Below are 12,420 nucleotides of genomic sequence, written 5' to 3' on the forward strand. Positions count from 1 at the left end.
TTTGTGAGTTTATTTAGGCCAAATTGTCGGTAATTGACAGGAAGCAGGATCTCAACATATTGGGATAATGCTCCACAGAATGGTGGTCTTTCTCCTATTTTATAACTCACCATCAAAGATGGAGACATAAGTGGGTTAAATGAAATCCATTGGTGATAGATTAGGGAAGTGAGAGAAAGCAACCTTTAACCTTTTAACCTCTGGAATGGATACAAAGTAAAATGATAGACACATGCTTCTTTTACATAGATGGCTATAGGATAGTTAACAGTCAAAGATTAACACAATAACAAAAATAAGGAAGTTTATAGTCTGCACCCAGATGCCATTTGTTGTGCCCTGAGGGATCCAGAAAAGGGAAGTTACAAGTTGCCCTGACATTCCACAGGTATGTTACCTTAGATGCAAAAAGACAACAGGCTCAGTAAAAACAGAAGTTGATCTTTGTCAGGGAAGATACTAGCCTAGAACATGACTACCCACTATGAACTTTCTGTTTTTATTTTTTTTAATATTTTTAAATTGATTTCAGAGAGGAAGAGAAACACAAATAATGAGAATCATTGATTGGTTGCTTCCCTTTTTAATTGTTTTTATAAACTGCTTTTTAACGTTCTTAATTTCAGACCATCCTTCAGGTAACTTTAGGTCTCGAGTTTGCAAGGCGACCAGGCAGGACTTCCCTGAGTTAGTCAGGTTAGCATGTGGTCCCTTTTCATCCAGTCTACAGACTGGCATACCTGAAATAGGGAGCCACAGTTCTGAATTTTGATTCTCTATTAATACTTGCCTTTTCTCCTTAAAAATACTGTGAATTCCACACAATTCCTGGCTAAGAAAATTTTTGTTTTAAGAGATCTTTGCAGAGCACAGGGAGAGGAAGACAAGGCTATTAAATATGTGAAAGCTCTGAACTAAAATTTCTATTTGGGAATGAGGTAAGAGGACTGACATTTAAGTGCAGAAAAGAGGACACTGGGCAGATCAGAGCACTGGGGAGGGCGGCGGGTGCTTTAAGGAGCATGGTGTGAGCTGGGGTGCCAGGCGCAACCCAATACAAGATACAAACCCATAAAGAAAAGGTGGTAACTCAGTCTTCGCGCGTTTCTGCCCACTCAGTTGGAGAACCAGGTAACAACACACCGACTCATTGCTTTCATAACTAGCGCGACAGGGAGCCACAAAGACCCCATTCAAGCCATTCCGACAGAGCCAGCCTAGATCTGCCGGTTTCCACCCAGTCTGATTGCTGCCATCTACTCTTGCCCCGCGTCTCAAATTCGTCCAAACTAAAATCTGGACGATCGGCGATAAGATCGGCGATACAGCAGGTTATCTCCAGCTTTGAGCTCTTTTCTCTTACATCTTTAATAAAAGTCCTTCCAATCCCTTAGTTTCCAGGACACATAGATAATCGAGCAAATGGCAGCGGGATCCCTCTGGCTTTCTTGGGACTCCTGTTGCATGAGGTGCATTCTCCTAAGAGGCGCCAACGTGGCGATAAGTAGAAAACGAGGGGTCCAAAGTCCACCAATAAACTGGGCAACGCGGCCTACGCCCCGCCCACCACCCCTGCCAGCCAATAACCTTCACAAATCCTCTGCCACTCTCGCCCATTCTTGGGGCCCCTCCGAGCTCTCCTCAGCTCTGATCGCCCGCTCGCCATAAAACCCTGGGTAATCGCGCCGCTCCTCGGCTTCGCCGGACATCGGCTACCAGCGGAGACCCAAGACCCCCGAAGACAGGCTCACTAACAGCAGCGGGGCGAGAGCAAGGAGAAAGGGCTGCCCGGGGCGCCCACCGACACCTTCTGGCCCCTGTTTCCCTTGACCCGGAAGTGGTTCTCCCTCCTCTCTCTCCCGCCCCCCGCCGCCGCCTCCTCTACAGTTACGATGGGAGGAGGAGGGCGGCCGGGTCTGGCCCGGCATGCCCTGGGCTTCCGGTGACCTCTGGCCCTTTCCTGTCGTATGCTGTGGCTTCCTAGCGTGCTCTCTCGCTCCCAGCCTGCCTTCCCTCCCTCCGGTTTTCCTGCGCACGCCGACTGGTGACTGTGGCGCCCGCAACCAGCAGGGAGGCGGTGGCGGAGGACACTCGTCATGGCTGCCTCTAAGCCCGTAGAGGCAGCGGTCGTCGCTGCGGCAGCGCCCGGCTCTGGGAGCGGGGTGGGCGGCGGCGGGGCGGCTGCGGGCCCGGGCACGGGGGGCCTGCCGCGATGGCAGCTGGCGCTGGCGGTCGGGGCGCCCCTGCTGCTGGGCGCGGGGGCCATGTACCTGTGGAGCCGGCAGCGACGGCGCCGAGAGGCTGGAGGTCGAGGCGACGCCGGCGGCTTGAAGCGCAACAGCGAACGGAAGACCCCGGAGGGGAGGGCCAGCCCGGCCCCGGGCAGCGGACACCCCGAAGACCCCGGCGCTCACCTGGAAATGGTGAGCAGCGGCCCTGGGCCGCGGAGGTGGAGCCCGGCGGGCGCAGCGCTCCTGGACCCGCAGTGCCGGGCAGGGGCCTTCCCTGCGGCCGGCAGCACGTGGGCTCGGGGAGAGCCATTTCTGGCTGCCTTCGGGGAGCCGAGTAGCTCGAGGGCACGGGCTGGCGACGTTCTTTGACAGTTTTCTTTTGGTTTCAGAACAGTGTTTTGCTCGGTGACACAGCACTTACCGCTAGCGTTGCAAATGTGACATTATTGAATTAAGTAGCGAAGGAAACCAAATTCCATTAACGATGGGTACATTGTAACGCGAATTGCTTCGGTGATTCCCAAGGCCTGGCACTTAATCGGTAATGACCTTTTAAGAACGAGCCACTCCCCCCTTTTTTTGAAGTGTTTTAGGTTGGGGCTGGGTAAATACGGTGAGTGTAGGTTGACAGTAAATGGTGTTCATTGGCTTTTTTTTTTTTTTTCCATCTGTGAGAGTGAGTGCTTAAACCTTTTGGATAGATGCATCTTAAATTCCTTTTTTTTTACTTCACCTTGACATTCACATGACCAAGCCTGACATGCCTGAAACAGATTCTCCGACGTTAGGCGGAGCATTGGCGTATCCCCTGAGGTGCTTTGTATGGTTCTGTTGAACTATTAAATCCTTTCGGTATCCGACAGCTGTGCGGGGAGTTGGCCAGGCTGCATTTAACACTAGGATGGGGTGGGGTGGAGTTTTATCCCTGACTGGGATTATACGATGGTAGCTCCAGAATAAACCAGAGGTCAGAGAAACCTTTGGTCAAATAACTCCAGTTTATATACATTTACAAATCATTTCCATATACTGTTCATGTTCAAGACCTGTTTCGCTAAGCCAGTTTAGCTTTGCAGGAAGTTTGGTGTGGTAATGAACTACCTTAGTTTAGTGCTTACTATACTTCTGTCATGCCAGGCCAGGAGAGAGCCAGAGGTTTTTTCCAATAGGAGAGGAAAACATAGAAAAGATGTACAACATTATGGTGGAAGGACACATGGACTGTGAGCACTAGGAGATGTGCCCTTTATATTGGGCTCTCCATCATAGTTACCTTGGGAAGGTCTTTTTTTCTTTTTTTCTTTTTTTTAATCCTCACTCAAGGATATTTTTCATTGATTTTTAGAGAGTAGAAGAGAGAGCGAAACATCCATGTGTGAGAAACACATCAATTGGTTGCCTCCTGCACGAGCCCCAACCAGGGCCCTGGCCTGGAGGAGTCTGCAACCGAGGTAGGTGCTCTTGACAGAATCGAACCCGGGACCCTTTGGTCTGCAGGCTGAAGCTCTATCCACTGAGCCCAAGCTGGCTAGGGCGGGAAGATCATTTTCTCTCTCTGGTCTTCGTGTCATCCTGCATAATAAGAGGATTAAAGGTTAGATCTCCTGCATTTTTTCCAGCCCTAAATGGTGATTCTGAGTGCTGCTAATGGGTAAACCGGGGATTCTTTGAATTAGTCATCACTTGTCTGATGTCTCATTTTCATGTATCTGAAATTATCTGGCCTTTCCTAGTTCATCTTTAAATTTTAATCACAGAATAGTGGATGAATGACAAATACATAAAAGTTCTCAGTTATATAATAGTCACCAAAACTATAGTTTCTGTACATGAAACTAGACTTTGACATTTCATTGCATTTTCTTTCCTTTTTTTCCCCGTTGCATTTTCAAATAGTACCCCACCTCAGTCATTTGGTATTTGATAGAATCTAGTAAGCTCTTTCATTTTCAGCATTGTCTGGGTCAACACTGTGATGATTTTTAAATTTCATGGTGTTTTGTAGTTTTATCAGAAAAATTTTTTTATTCACCTGACTGCCATTAAAAAATGAGGCCTTTAGATTAACTTCTTTGTGTAACTTGAACTGCTTTGAAATAATTTAATATTTTTTATCCAAAATAAAACTGTCACATACTGTTGTACACCTTGTGGCATTTGTGGGCTTGTACTTATATTCTTGCTTTGAATTACTAGACGATACTTTAGTAAAGCAACTATAAGAATGTCTATTTAAATTTTGTTCATCTTCACCCCAGGATATGTTTATTGATATTTTTTAGAGGTGGTGAGGGGGGAGGGGGAGAAACATCAATGTAAGAGAGATGTCTATTTCATTTTTAATACAAATTTGTATTTTAACTATTTATGACAAATACTAGTCTTATAATCTAGAGTTATTATTAGACTACCTAAATATAACTGGCCCTAATTGTAATTTTATTTTTTGTGGTTGGAGAAATTGCTCTGTGTTTGAATAGCATTTTTAAATTGGCAACCTCAGTAGGTTTTGTAGTTAAGCATTCGTTTCAACTAATTGAAAAACTGGCAGAATCCTGATGCCTTATAGCTGTTCTTTCTCCACCTGATCAATAGTAAAAATTTTTAAGAGAATGAAGGAATGGGCAAATGTTATCAGTTCAGGGGTCGCTATCAGTGAATGATAATGGAAAACCAGTGTTTTTTGTCTTTGGACTTAGTTTGCCTTTATGTAAAATGAACCAATAAAATTACTGGGCTTTTCTCTATTGGGTTTCAGATTTCATGTGCAGTGTAGACTAATTCCTGTTATTTTTTGGGGGGAGGGTAATAGCAAATACTTGTAATGGAAGAGCAGACATTTATATTTTGTTTAATTAATGGAGACTTTAGGATTTCACTAAAGAAAGGCACCTAACCACAGTTGACAGCATCTGAGATTGAGGTGCAGTCTGGCCTCATCCACAAAGGATATGTTTCAAGACCCCCAGTGGATGCCTGAAGATAGTACTCAATCCTGTATTCACAGTTGTTCAATTTAATGATGGATTTACATCAACATATACTCATAAGTTGAAAATAATATAAGTTAAAAAGTGAATTTAATGCTATGCTGTAGAATATCAGTTTACTCTTGTGATGTGTGGTTGACTGGGAATTGTGGCTCACTGCTACTGCCCAGTATCAAGAGAGTATCTTACCATATATCGCTAGCCCAGGAAAAGATCAAAATTTAAATTTGAAGTACAGTTTCTACTAAATGCATATTTTCATGCCTTTGTAAAGTTGAAAAATCATAAGTCAAACCATTGTTAAGTCGGGAATCATCCATACTATGTTTTTTCTTTTAAATACCTATAATAAAGCTTCATGTATAAATTAGGCAAACTAAGAGATAATAGTAACTAATAATAATATAGAACAATTACAATGTACTATAATGAAACTTATGTAAATGTATCTCTCTCAAATATCTCATTGTACTAATCTCACCCTTCTTGTTACCATGTGAAATGATAAAATGCCTGATAGTGAAATGAAATGAGGTAAATGACCAAGTCTTTATGACGTAACATTAGGCTACTATTGACCTGACCATACATCGGAAGGATTATTTGCTTTGGGTGATCCTGACTCATTGAGTGGGTGTCAGGAACTACGATGTTGATGCCTGGGAAAATTTTCCCATGCAGTTACTGAAAATGAAAACTTAGAGAGGGAAACCATTGATAAGGAGGGACTGCTGTACTGAAAGTATTAACTCATATTATATAACAGGCCATTATAAAATCTACCATGATGTGCCACTGATTCAGTAATTAAAAAAAAACTTGAACAATTACAGATTCTCAAAGTCAGAAAGTTGTTTGAAGATCATCTTGTCCATAGGTCTTCTCAGTCTCTGGACCTGAATTATCACAAGAGACCACCACACCCACATATACACCAAGCCTGGTATCCTGACTGCACAAATGTTTTGGACATTTCTTTTTTCAAACCTGTGATTAAAAAAAAAAATGCATGTATTTAAAAGCATTTTGAGCCCTAACCGGTTTGGCTCAGTGGATAGAGCGTCAGCCTGAAGGGTCCCAGGTTCGATTCCACTCAAGGGCACATACCTTGGTTGCGGGCACATCCCCAGTCGGGGGTGTGCGCAGGAGGCAACCAATCATTGTGTCTTTCACATTGATCCTTCTCCCCTCTCCCCTCTCCAGTGTCCCCTGTTCCCTCTCCCTCATTCCCTCCCCCCTTCCACTCTCTGAAAATCAATGGATAAAATATTCTCGGGTGAAGATTAACAACAACAACAAAAATACACTTAGAATTTGATAGAAGGGAATAAAATAAGCATTTTCAAACAACCTCATACATTTTAACTGGTTACTCATTTTTCTCATGTGGATTAATGTACCTAATTCTAGGTCATCTTTCACAGTGACTATATGTGATTGTCAGGTAATTTACAAATACTTGCTAAGAGTTTACAGTGACTCCTTACTGCCAAATGTATATCAGTGAAAGCTTTCTGTAATGGTGTCATATTATTAGTGCAGGGCTTGTTTTAGAGGTCCCTTTCTGGCTTCTGAAGTTCTGTGTATGTGCTGAAGAAACTTTTGAGGGTTGTTTTTCCGTCTTGGAGTATTTTCTTGACTGTTCTTTGTTAGACATTTTTGTTACAGAGCAGATTCTTGTTAAGTAACTTTTCACTGACTGTCAAACTGACTGTTTTCTTACGTTTTCTTACTTTGTATTTCACTAAATTATACTTTAATATCTGTGGTTCTGATCTTTAAATGTTACTTGTTTTTTTCCAGAGTAGATTTGCCTCTGCAAGAGATGGGGGCGTCCTAAGTTTGCTTCTTGTTTGACCAGTTTCAGCACAGTGTTTGTTGAGAAGAGAGGAGATATACATATTAACTGTTTCTCATTGTTACTTTTTAGATTTATTACCTGAGTTATTTGTTTTTAAGTCTTGTGCTTTACCCAGATAGTTTTGAGTGTACTGGTATTTGTGTGTGTATGCAGTTGCTACTTACTCTTTGGACTAAAAATTTTCTGGTTATTAGTTATACTAATACTAATATACTAATCACCTAATGTACATTTTCTGTACATGTGAACTGAGGTTTCTGTGTTTTGATCAGTAAGAGTTCTTTTGAGAGGCTGCCAGTTTATACTCTTATTTCCTGCACTGGCCTCTTGTGTTTTTTTAGGATAAAGACTATCCTGTTGGTGGTTGTACAGTTGTCATATCGAATGTGCTTTTAACTAAAATGAATTCAGTTAATATTTCCTTGGCAAAAAGAAAAAGATCTAATTGTGCTGATGATTCTCTTTTCAGTTAATGATCTTTTCGCCTTGGAGTCAACAGTGGTGAGCAACATATGATACCTAAATCTGTTTTCTTTGTTTCCGTTCAGGAGTGTGAATCTGGGTGTGACTCTAACGATAAAGATTCATATTAATAAACCATGGATAACAATCCATGCACTGTAGAAGTCAAGTTTAGGCAGTCTGGAGTCTGATTGCTTGAGTTTGAATCCTGCCTTTGGCATATTTCTCAATCTCTCTGGGTTTCATATATAAAATGAATATAATAGCACTTACCTTGCATCTCCTGTGCGGTGCTTTCCTAAAGAAATAAAAAAATACACACCACCAAACCTCATCACCAGAGACTACCACAGACTATTGTATGGTGATTACCAGAGGGAAAGCGGTGTTGGGAAAGGTAGAAGAGGGTATAAGGAGGAGATAAAATGGTGATGGAAGGAGACTTGACTTGGGTGGTGACCATGCAATGCAATATACAGATCATGTATTATAGAATTGCACACATGAACCCTATATAATTTTTTAAACCAATGTTATCCCAATAAATTCAATTAAAATTATTAAAAAATTAAAAATTTTCAAAAATAATTTTGACAATGATTTTTGCTTCATGTGTTAACTTCAGGATTCCCCATAAAATTTGCATCCAAATGTTTGTTGAATTTGTTACACAGAAGTACAGGGTCATTGACTCAGTTATTCATTATCAAGAGATGAAACTTATTCAAATCTTGGATGGAAAAAGCTGTCTTCTAGTAGTTTAAGTAATACTTTGATTGTTTGACATCTAGGCAGAAATGGATGCCTTTTCTTTTTCATAATTTACCTGCATTCTTACCAGTATTCACTAAGTTTAAATTTATGCCCATGTGTTGCTCATAGAAATTGAATACACAGTACCTAATTCTTTCAACTATTTTCTTTTAGAAAGAGATTAGTATTTTTAAAAAAGATTTTAAAATTGATTTTGAGAGAGAGAGAGAGAGAGAGAGAGAGAGAAACATTGATATGAGAGCTACATCAGTCCTGTAACCCAGGCATGTTCCCTGACCAGGAATCGAACCGGCAACCCTTCAGTGCACAGGACAAGGCCCAACCAATTTAGCCAGTCAGCCAGGGTGAGATTAGTATTTTTTGAACCCACCAAAGTTACATGTAGGAGGCCAGATTGGCGAGAGTGGAGTAATGTGAGTTTGGAGTTACTGTGTGTAAGCAATGGTAGCGGGAAGTTACTAGGGGGTTTCTAGCAGGGATTAGAAACTGATTTGTTTTAAGAGATTCAGGGGAAAGATGCATTTTCACAGAAATTTAATATCAACTATTATGAATCACCAATTTTAACGTTTAGAACCTTAAAAAAAACTACCCAAACCAAAAGAAATTTCCAGTAACAAATTGCTTTATCATATAAAAAATCCCTTTAGTAGCTTTAAACTTTTTCCTCCAGTGCATTTACTTAATTTCTGCCTAGTGTTGGTCTCACAGTTTAAGGTCTAGTTCCTGACATACTAGTAGTTGGTGTTAACTGATAATCTGGCATTGTGCTAATAAGCAGCTTTTTGTCCTAAATTCTATCAGTGAAGCAAAATAATGAGCTTTTCTATACCATCTCTATTGCAATGTTACTCTTTCTTGTTTTTTTGTTTTCCTTTTTAATTCTCACCCTAGGATATTTTTCCATTGATTTCTAAAGAGAGAGTGGAAGGGAGGGGGAGAGATAGAGAGAAACATCAATGTGAGAAAGACAAATCAATTGGTTGCCTCCTGCAGGCACCCCAACCAGGATCCCAACCAGGACTGGTGATTGAGCCTGCAACCAAGGTACATGCCTTTGACTGGAATCAAACCTGGATGCTCTGTTCACTGAGCCAAACTGGCTAGGGAATGTTTTTCTTTGTCATTTATTAACATTTGGGCAGAAAGTAATGGGGTGAGAAGTGGGGTGAGCAGAAGGTGCTAGGGATGTTAACCAAAAACAAGAGCTATGCAAAAGGAGTTTGAATGCTTGCTGAATGGGCAGTGGTGGAGCCATGGAAGACAATTTGCAGTAATTTGATCCTTTTATGCTCAGTGTCATTCATAGCATTGATTTTTTTCTTTCCTTCTATAGTACAACTAGAGGCCCAGTGCATGAAATTCGTACACTGCGGGGGGGAGGGGGGAATCCCCTCAGCCCGGCCTGCACCCTCTCACAGTCCGGGAGCCCTCAGGGGATGTCTGACTGCTGCGGAGGCGGGAGAGACTTCTGCCACCGCTGCTGCACTCTCCAGCTGTAAACCGGGCTTCTGGCTGAGCGGTGCTCCCTCTGTGGGAGCACACTGACTACCAGGGGGCAGCCCTGCATTGAACATCTGCCCCCTGGTGGTCAGTGCACGTCATAGTGACTGGTCGTTCCACCGTTTGGTCGATTTATGTATTAGCCTTTTATTATATAGGATAGGGAAAGGAAATTAGCAGGTTCTGATTTTGGCCTTAGGAGTTAAAGAATTTGTAATAATTTTAAAAAGGAAGCTCATAAAATTTGACTAAATGGAGGGAAATAGCTAATTGAAAGATTCAGTTGCGCCCTAACCGGTTTGGCTCAGTGGATAGAATGTCGGCCTGTGGACTCAAGGGTCCCAGGTTCGATTCCGGTCAAGGGCATGTACCTTGGTTGCAGGCACATACCCATTAGGGAATGTGCAGAAGGCAGCTGATCGATGTTTCTCTCTCATCGATGTTTCTAACTCTCTATCCTCTCCCTTCCTCTCTATAAAAAATCAATAAAATATTTTTTTTTTTTTAAAAAAAGAAAGATTCAGTTGCCTGATTTTAGGTTGATTTGAATTTTGCTTAAAAAGTATCCATATTTTTATGCAAAGCCTTGTATGTCTATCTTATCTGTATTCTATTAATTTTCAGCCCTTGCTATGACTGCCTCTCCTTGTGGTCAATGTGTTATCATTTAGTTTTTTTTTCTAGTGTGATATCATTTAGACTTTAACTTCTAGTAGACTGGAAAGAGTGTATTACTTGTTTATGCTAATGAAACAAGGTCATTACTCTGCCCAGAGAATGTTCTATTTATTCTGTAAATCTTTAGTAAAAATGCTGAATAAATCTTCAGTGTGTTTGTAGTCAAGCATACTTCTATGCATTCAATATACAATTTTTTTTCTTTTTTGCTCAATTCCTTCACCACCACCACCACCCAGACTCCCATTCCCCCAGCTGTCAGCCTGCTTTCTATCTATGAGTCTGTTAGTTCATTTTGCTTGTTAGTTCATTTTGTTCATTAGATTCCACATATGAGTGAAATCATATACATGTCTCTCTCTGACTAGCTTGTTTCACTTTGCATAATGTTCTCCAGGTCCATCCATGCTGTCGCAAAGAGTAGGATATCCTTTTTTTAAAGCCGAGTACAGTATTCCATGCCACATTATCCTATGTAATAATCCTATATAATAAAAGGGTAATATGCAAATTGACCCTTACAGTGGAACAACCAGAATGCCTGCTCGACCAGTCACTGTGAGGTGCACTGACCATCTCTTGGTCCCTTTCCCTGACCAGCAGGCTCTGATTGCTATGGCAAATGGGGTATTGGGGGTGGGTGGCATGGGACGCAAGTGGCCCCAGGCCAAGGCCGTCACCCCACACACAGAGGGCAACCCATGGCGGGGTTGGGGCCGGCGGGCGGGAACGGCCGACCTCTCGGTTCCTCCCCCTAGCCAACAGGCTCCGATCACCCGATGGTGAATGGGGATCCAGGGGTGGGTGGTGGTGGTGGGAGGCGGGGCTGGCTGCAGGCAGCTGGGGAAGATGGCCCTGATCGCATGCCAGGCCTAGGGACCGTACCCACACACGAATTTCATGCACCAGGCCTCTAGTTTTCTATATAAACAGACACTAGTGTTTTAGGATATGTATTAGTCATGTTCTTAGTGACTTAGAAACATTTTAAACATTTTGCAAGAAGTTGAAACAGTGTTTTTCTTTTCTTTATATTTAAAGTTAAAAGTAATTGTTTCATTATTTTGAAGTTTGATTAAGCACATAAGGTTCCTGATTGATGTGTTCTTGACAAGTTGTACCTTTTACCAATAAAACTGCTCTTCTGTGCTCCAAGGTTTCTGAATGGTATTTTATTTGATACTGACTTCTCTTTGTTAGCAGTTGCCTTCTATAACTTTTTTTACATTCCTTTTTGGCTTGTAATTGTCATATTTAATGCTCTTGCCATAAGTACCTTGCTTTTTGTTTCTTTCTTTACCCACCCATCCCCCTCCTGCTTTTTGTTGTATTGATCACCTGCCCCACTTAGGAGTTTGTTTTTAGTGGTAAGGAAGCAGTAGACTATTTCTGTTCTTGTTCAACCATAAATATTAGTTTGGGCAGGTATACGATTTTAGATTTTAAGATCAAGATAATCTTCAGAACTTTGAAGTTGTTACATCATTGTTTTGTGTGTTTTTTTATTTTGTTTACCTGATGTTGGTGACATCCTGACACCAGTTTGGTTCTACTGTTTCCTTAGATACTCCTTTCTGTGCCTCTCCTTCTAAACTTCAGATAGATAAATGTTGAAACTTCTGAATTTACATTCCATGTCATTTAACTTTTCATCCAGGCTTCTCACCTCTCTGTCTATCCTCTTTTTTAAAAAAATATATTTGTATTGATTTCAGAGAGGAAGGGAGAGGGATAGAGAGTTAGAAACATCGATGAGAGAGAAACATTGATCAGCTGCCTCCTGCACACCCCCTACTGGGGATCGAGCCCGCAACCTTGGCATGTGCCCTTGACTGGAATCGAGCCTGGGACCCTACAGTCTGTAGACTGAAGCTTTATCCACTGAGCCAAATCGGCTAGGGCTATCCTCTTTTTTTATTGC

The 12,420-nt window shown here is 41.8% G+C and overlaps 1 protein-coding gene across 3 annotated transcripts in view; it reads left to right on the top strand.

The window, feature by feature from the left end:
• The first annotated feature begins 1,661 nt into the window (after positions 1 to 1,661).
• The window catches only part of TOMM70 (translocase of outer mitochondrial membrane 70), a 46,357-nt gene continuing 35,598 nt past the window's right edge, over positions 1,662 to 12,420 (top strand). For 2 of the 3 annotated variants that reach the window (XR_004973775.1, XR_004973774.1), the window contains exon 1: positions 1,662 to 2,423. Coding sequence is in view for 1 of the 3 variants with exons in the window: in XM_036347020.1 (XP_036202913.1) it covers positions 2,097 to 2,423 (327 nt within the window). In the remaining 2 variants the exon portion in view is untranslated. The remainder of the gene's footprint in view (positions 2,424 to 12,420) is intronic. The other variant, XM_036347020.1, reaches the window with a different exon arrangement.

Source organism: Myotis myotis, unplaced genomic scaffold, assembly GCF_014108235.1.
Source record: "Myotis myotis isolate mMyoMyo1 unplaced genomic scaffold, mMyoMyo1.p scaffold_m19_p_2, whole genome shotgun sequence".
NCBI lineage: Eukaryota > Metazoa > Chordata > Mammalia > Chiroptera > Vespertilionidae > Myotis > Myotis myotis.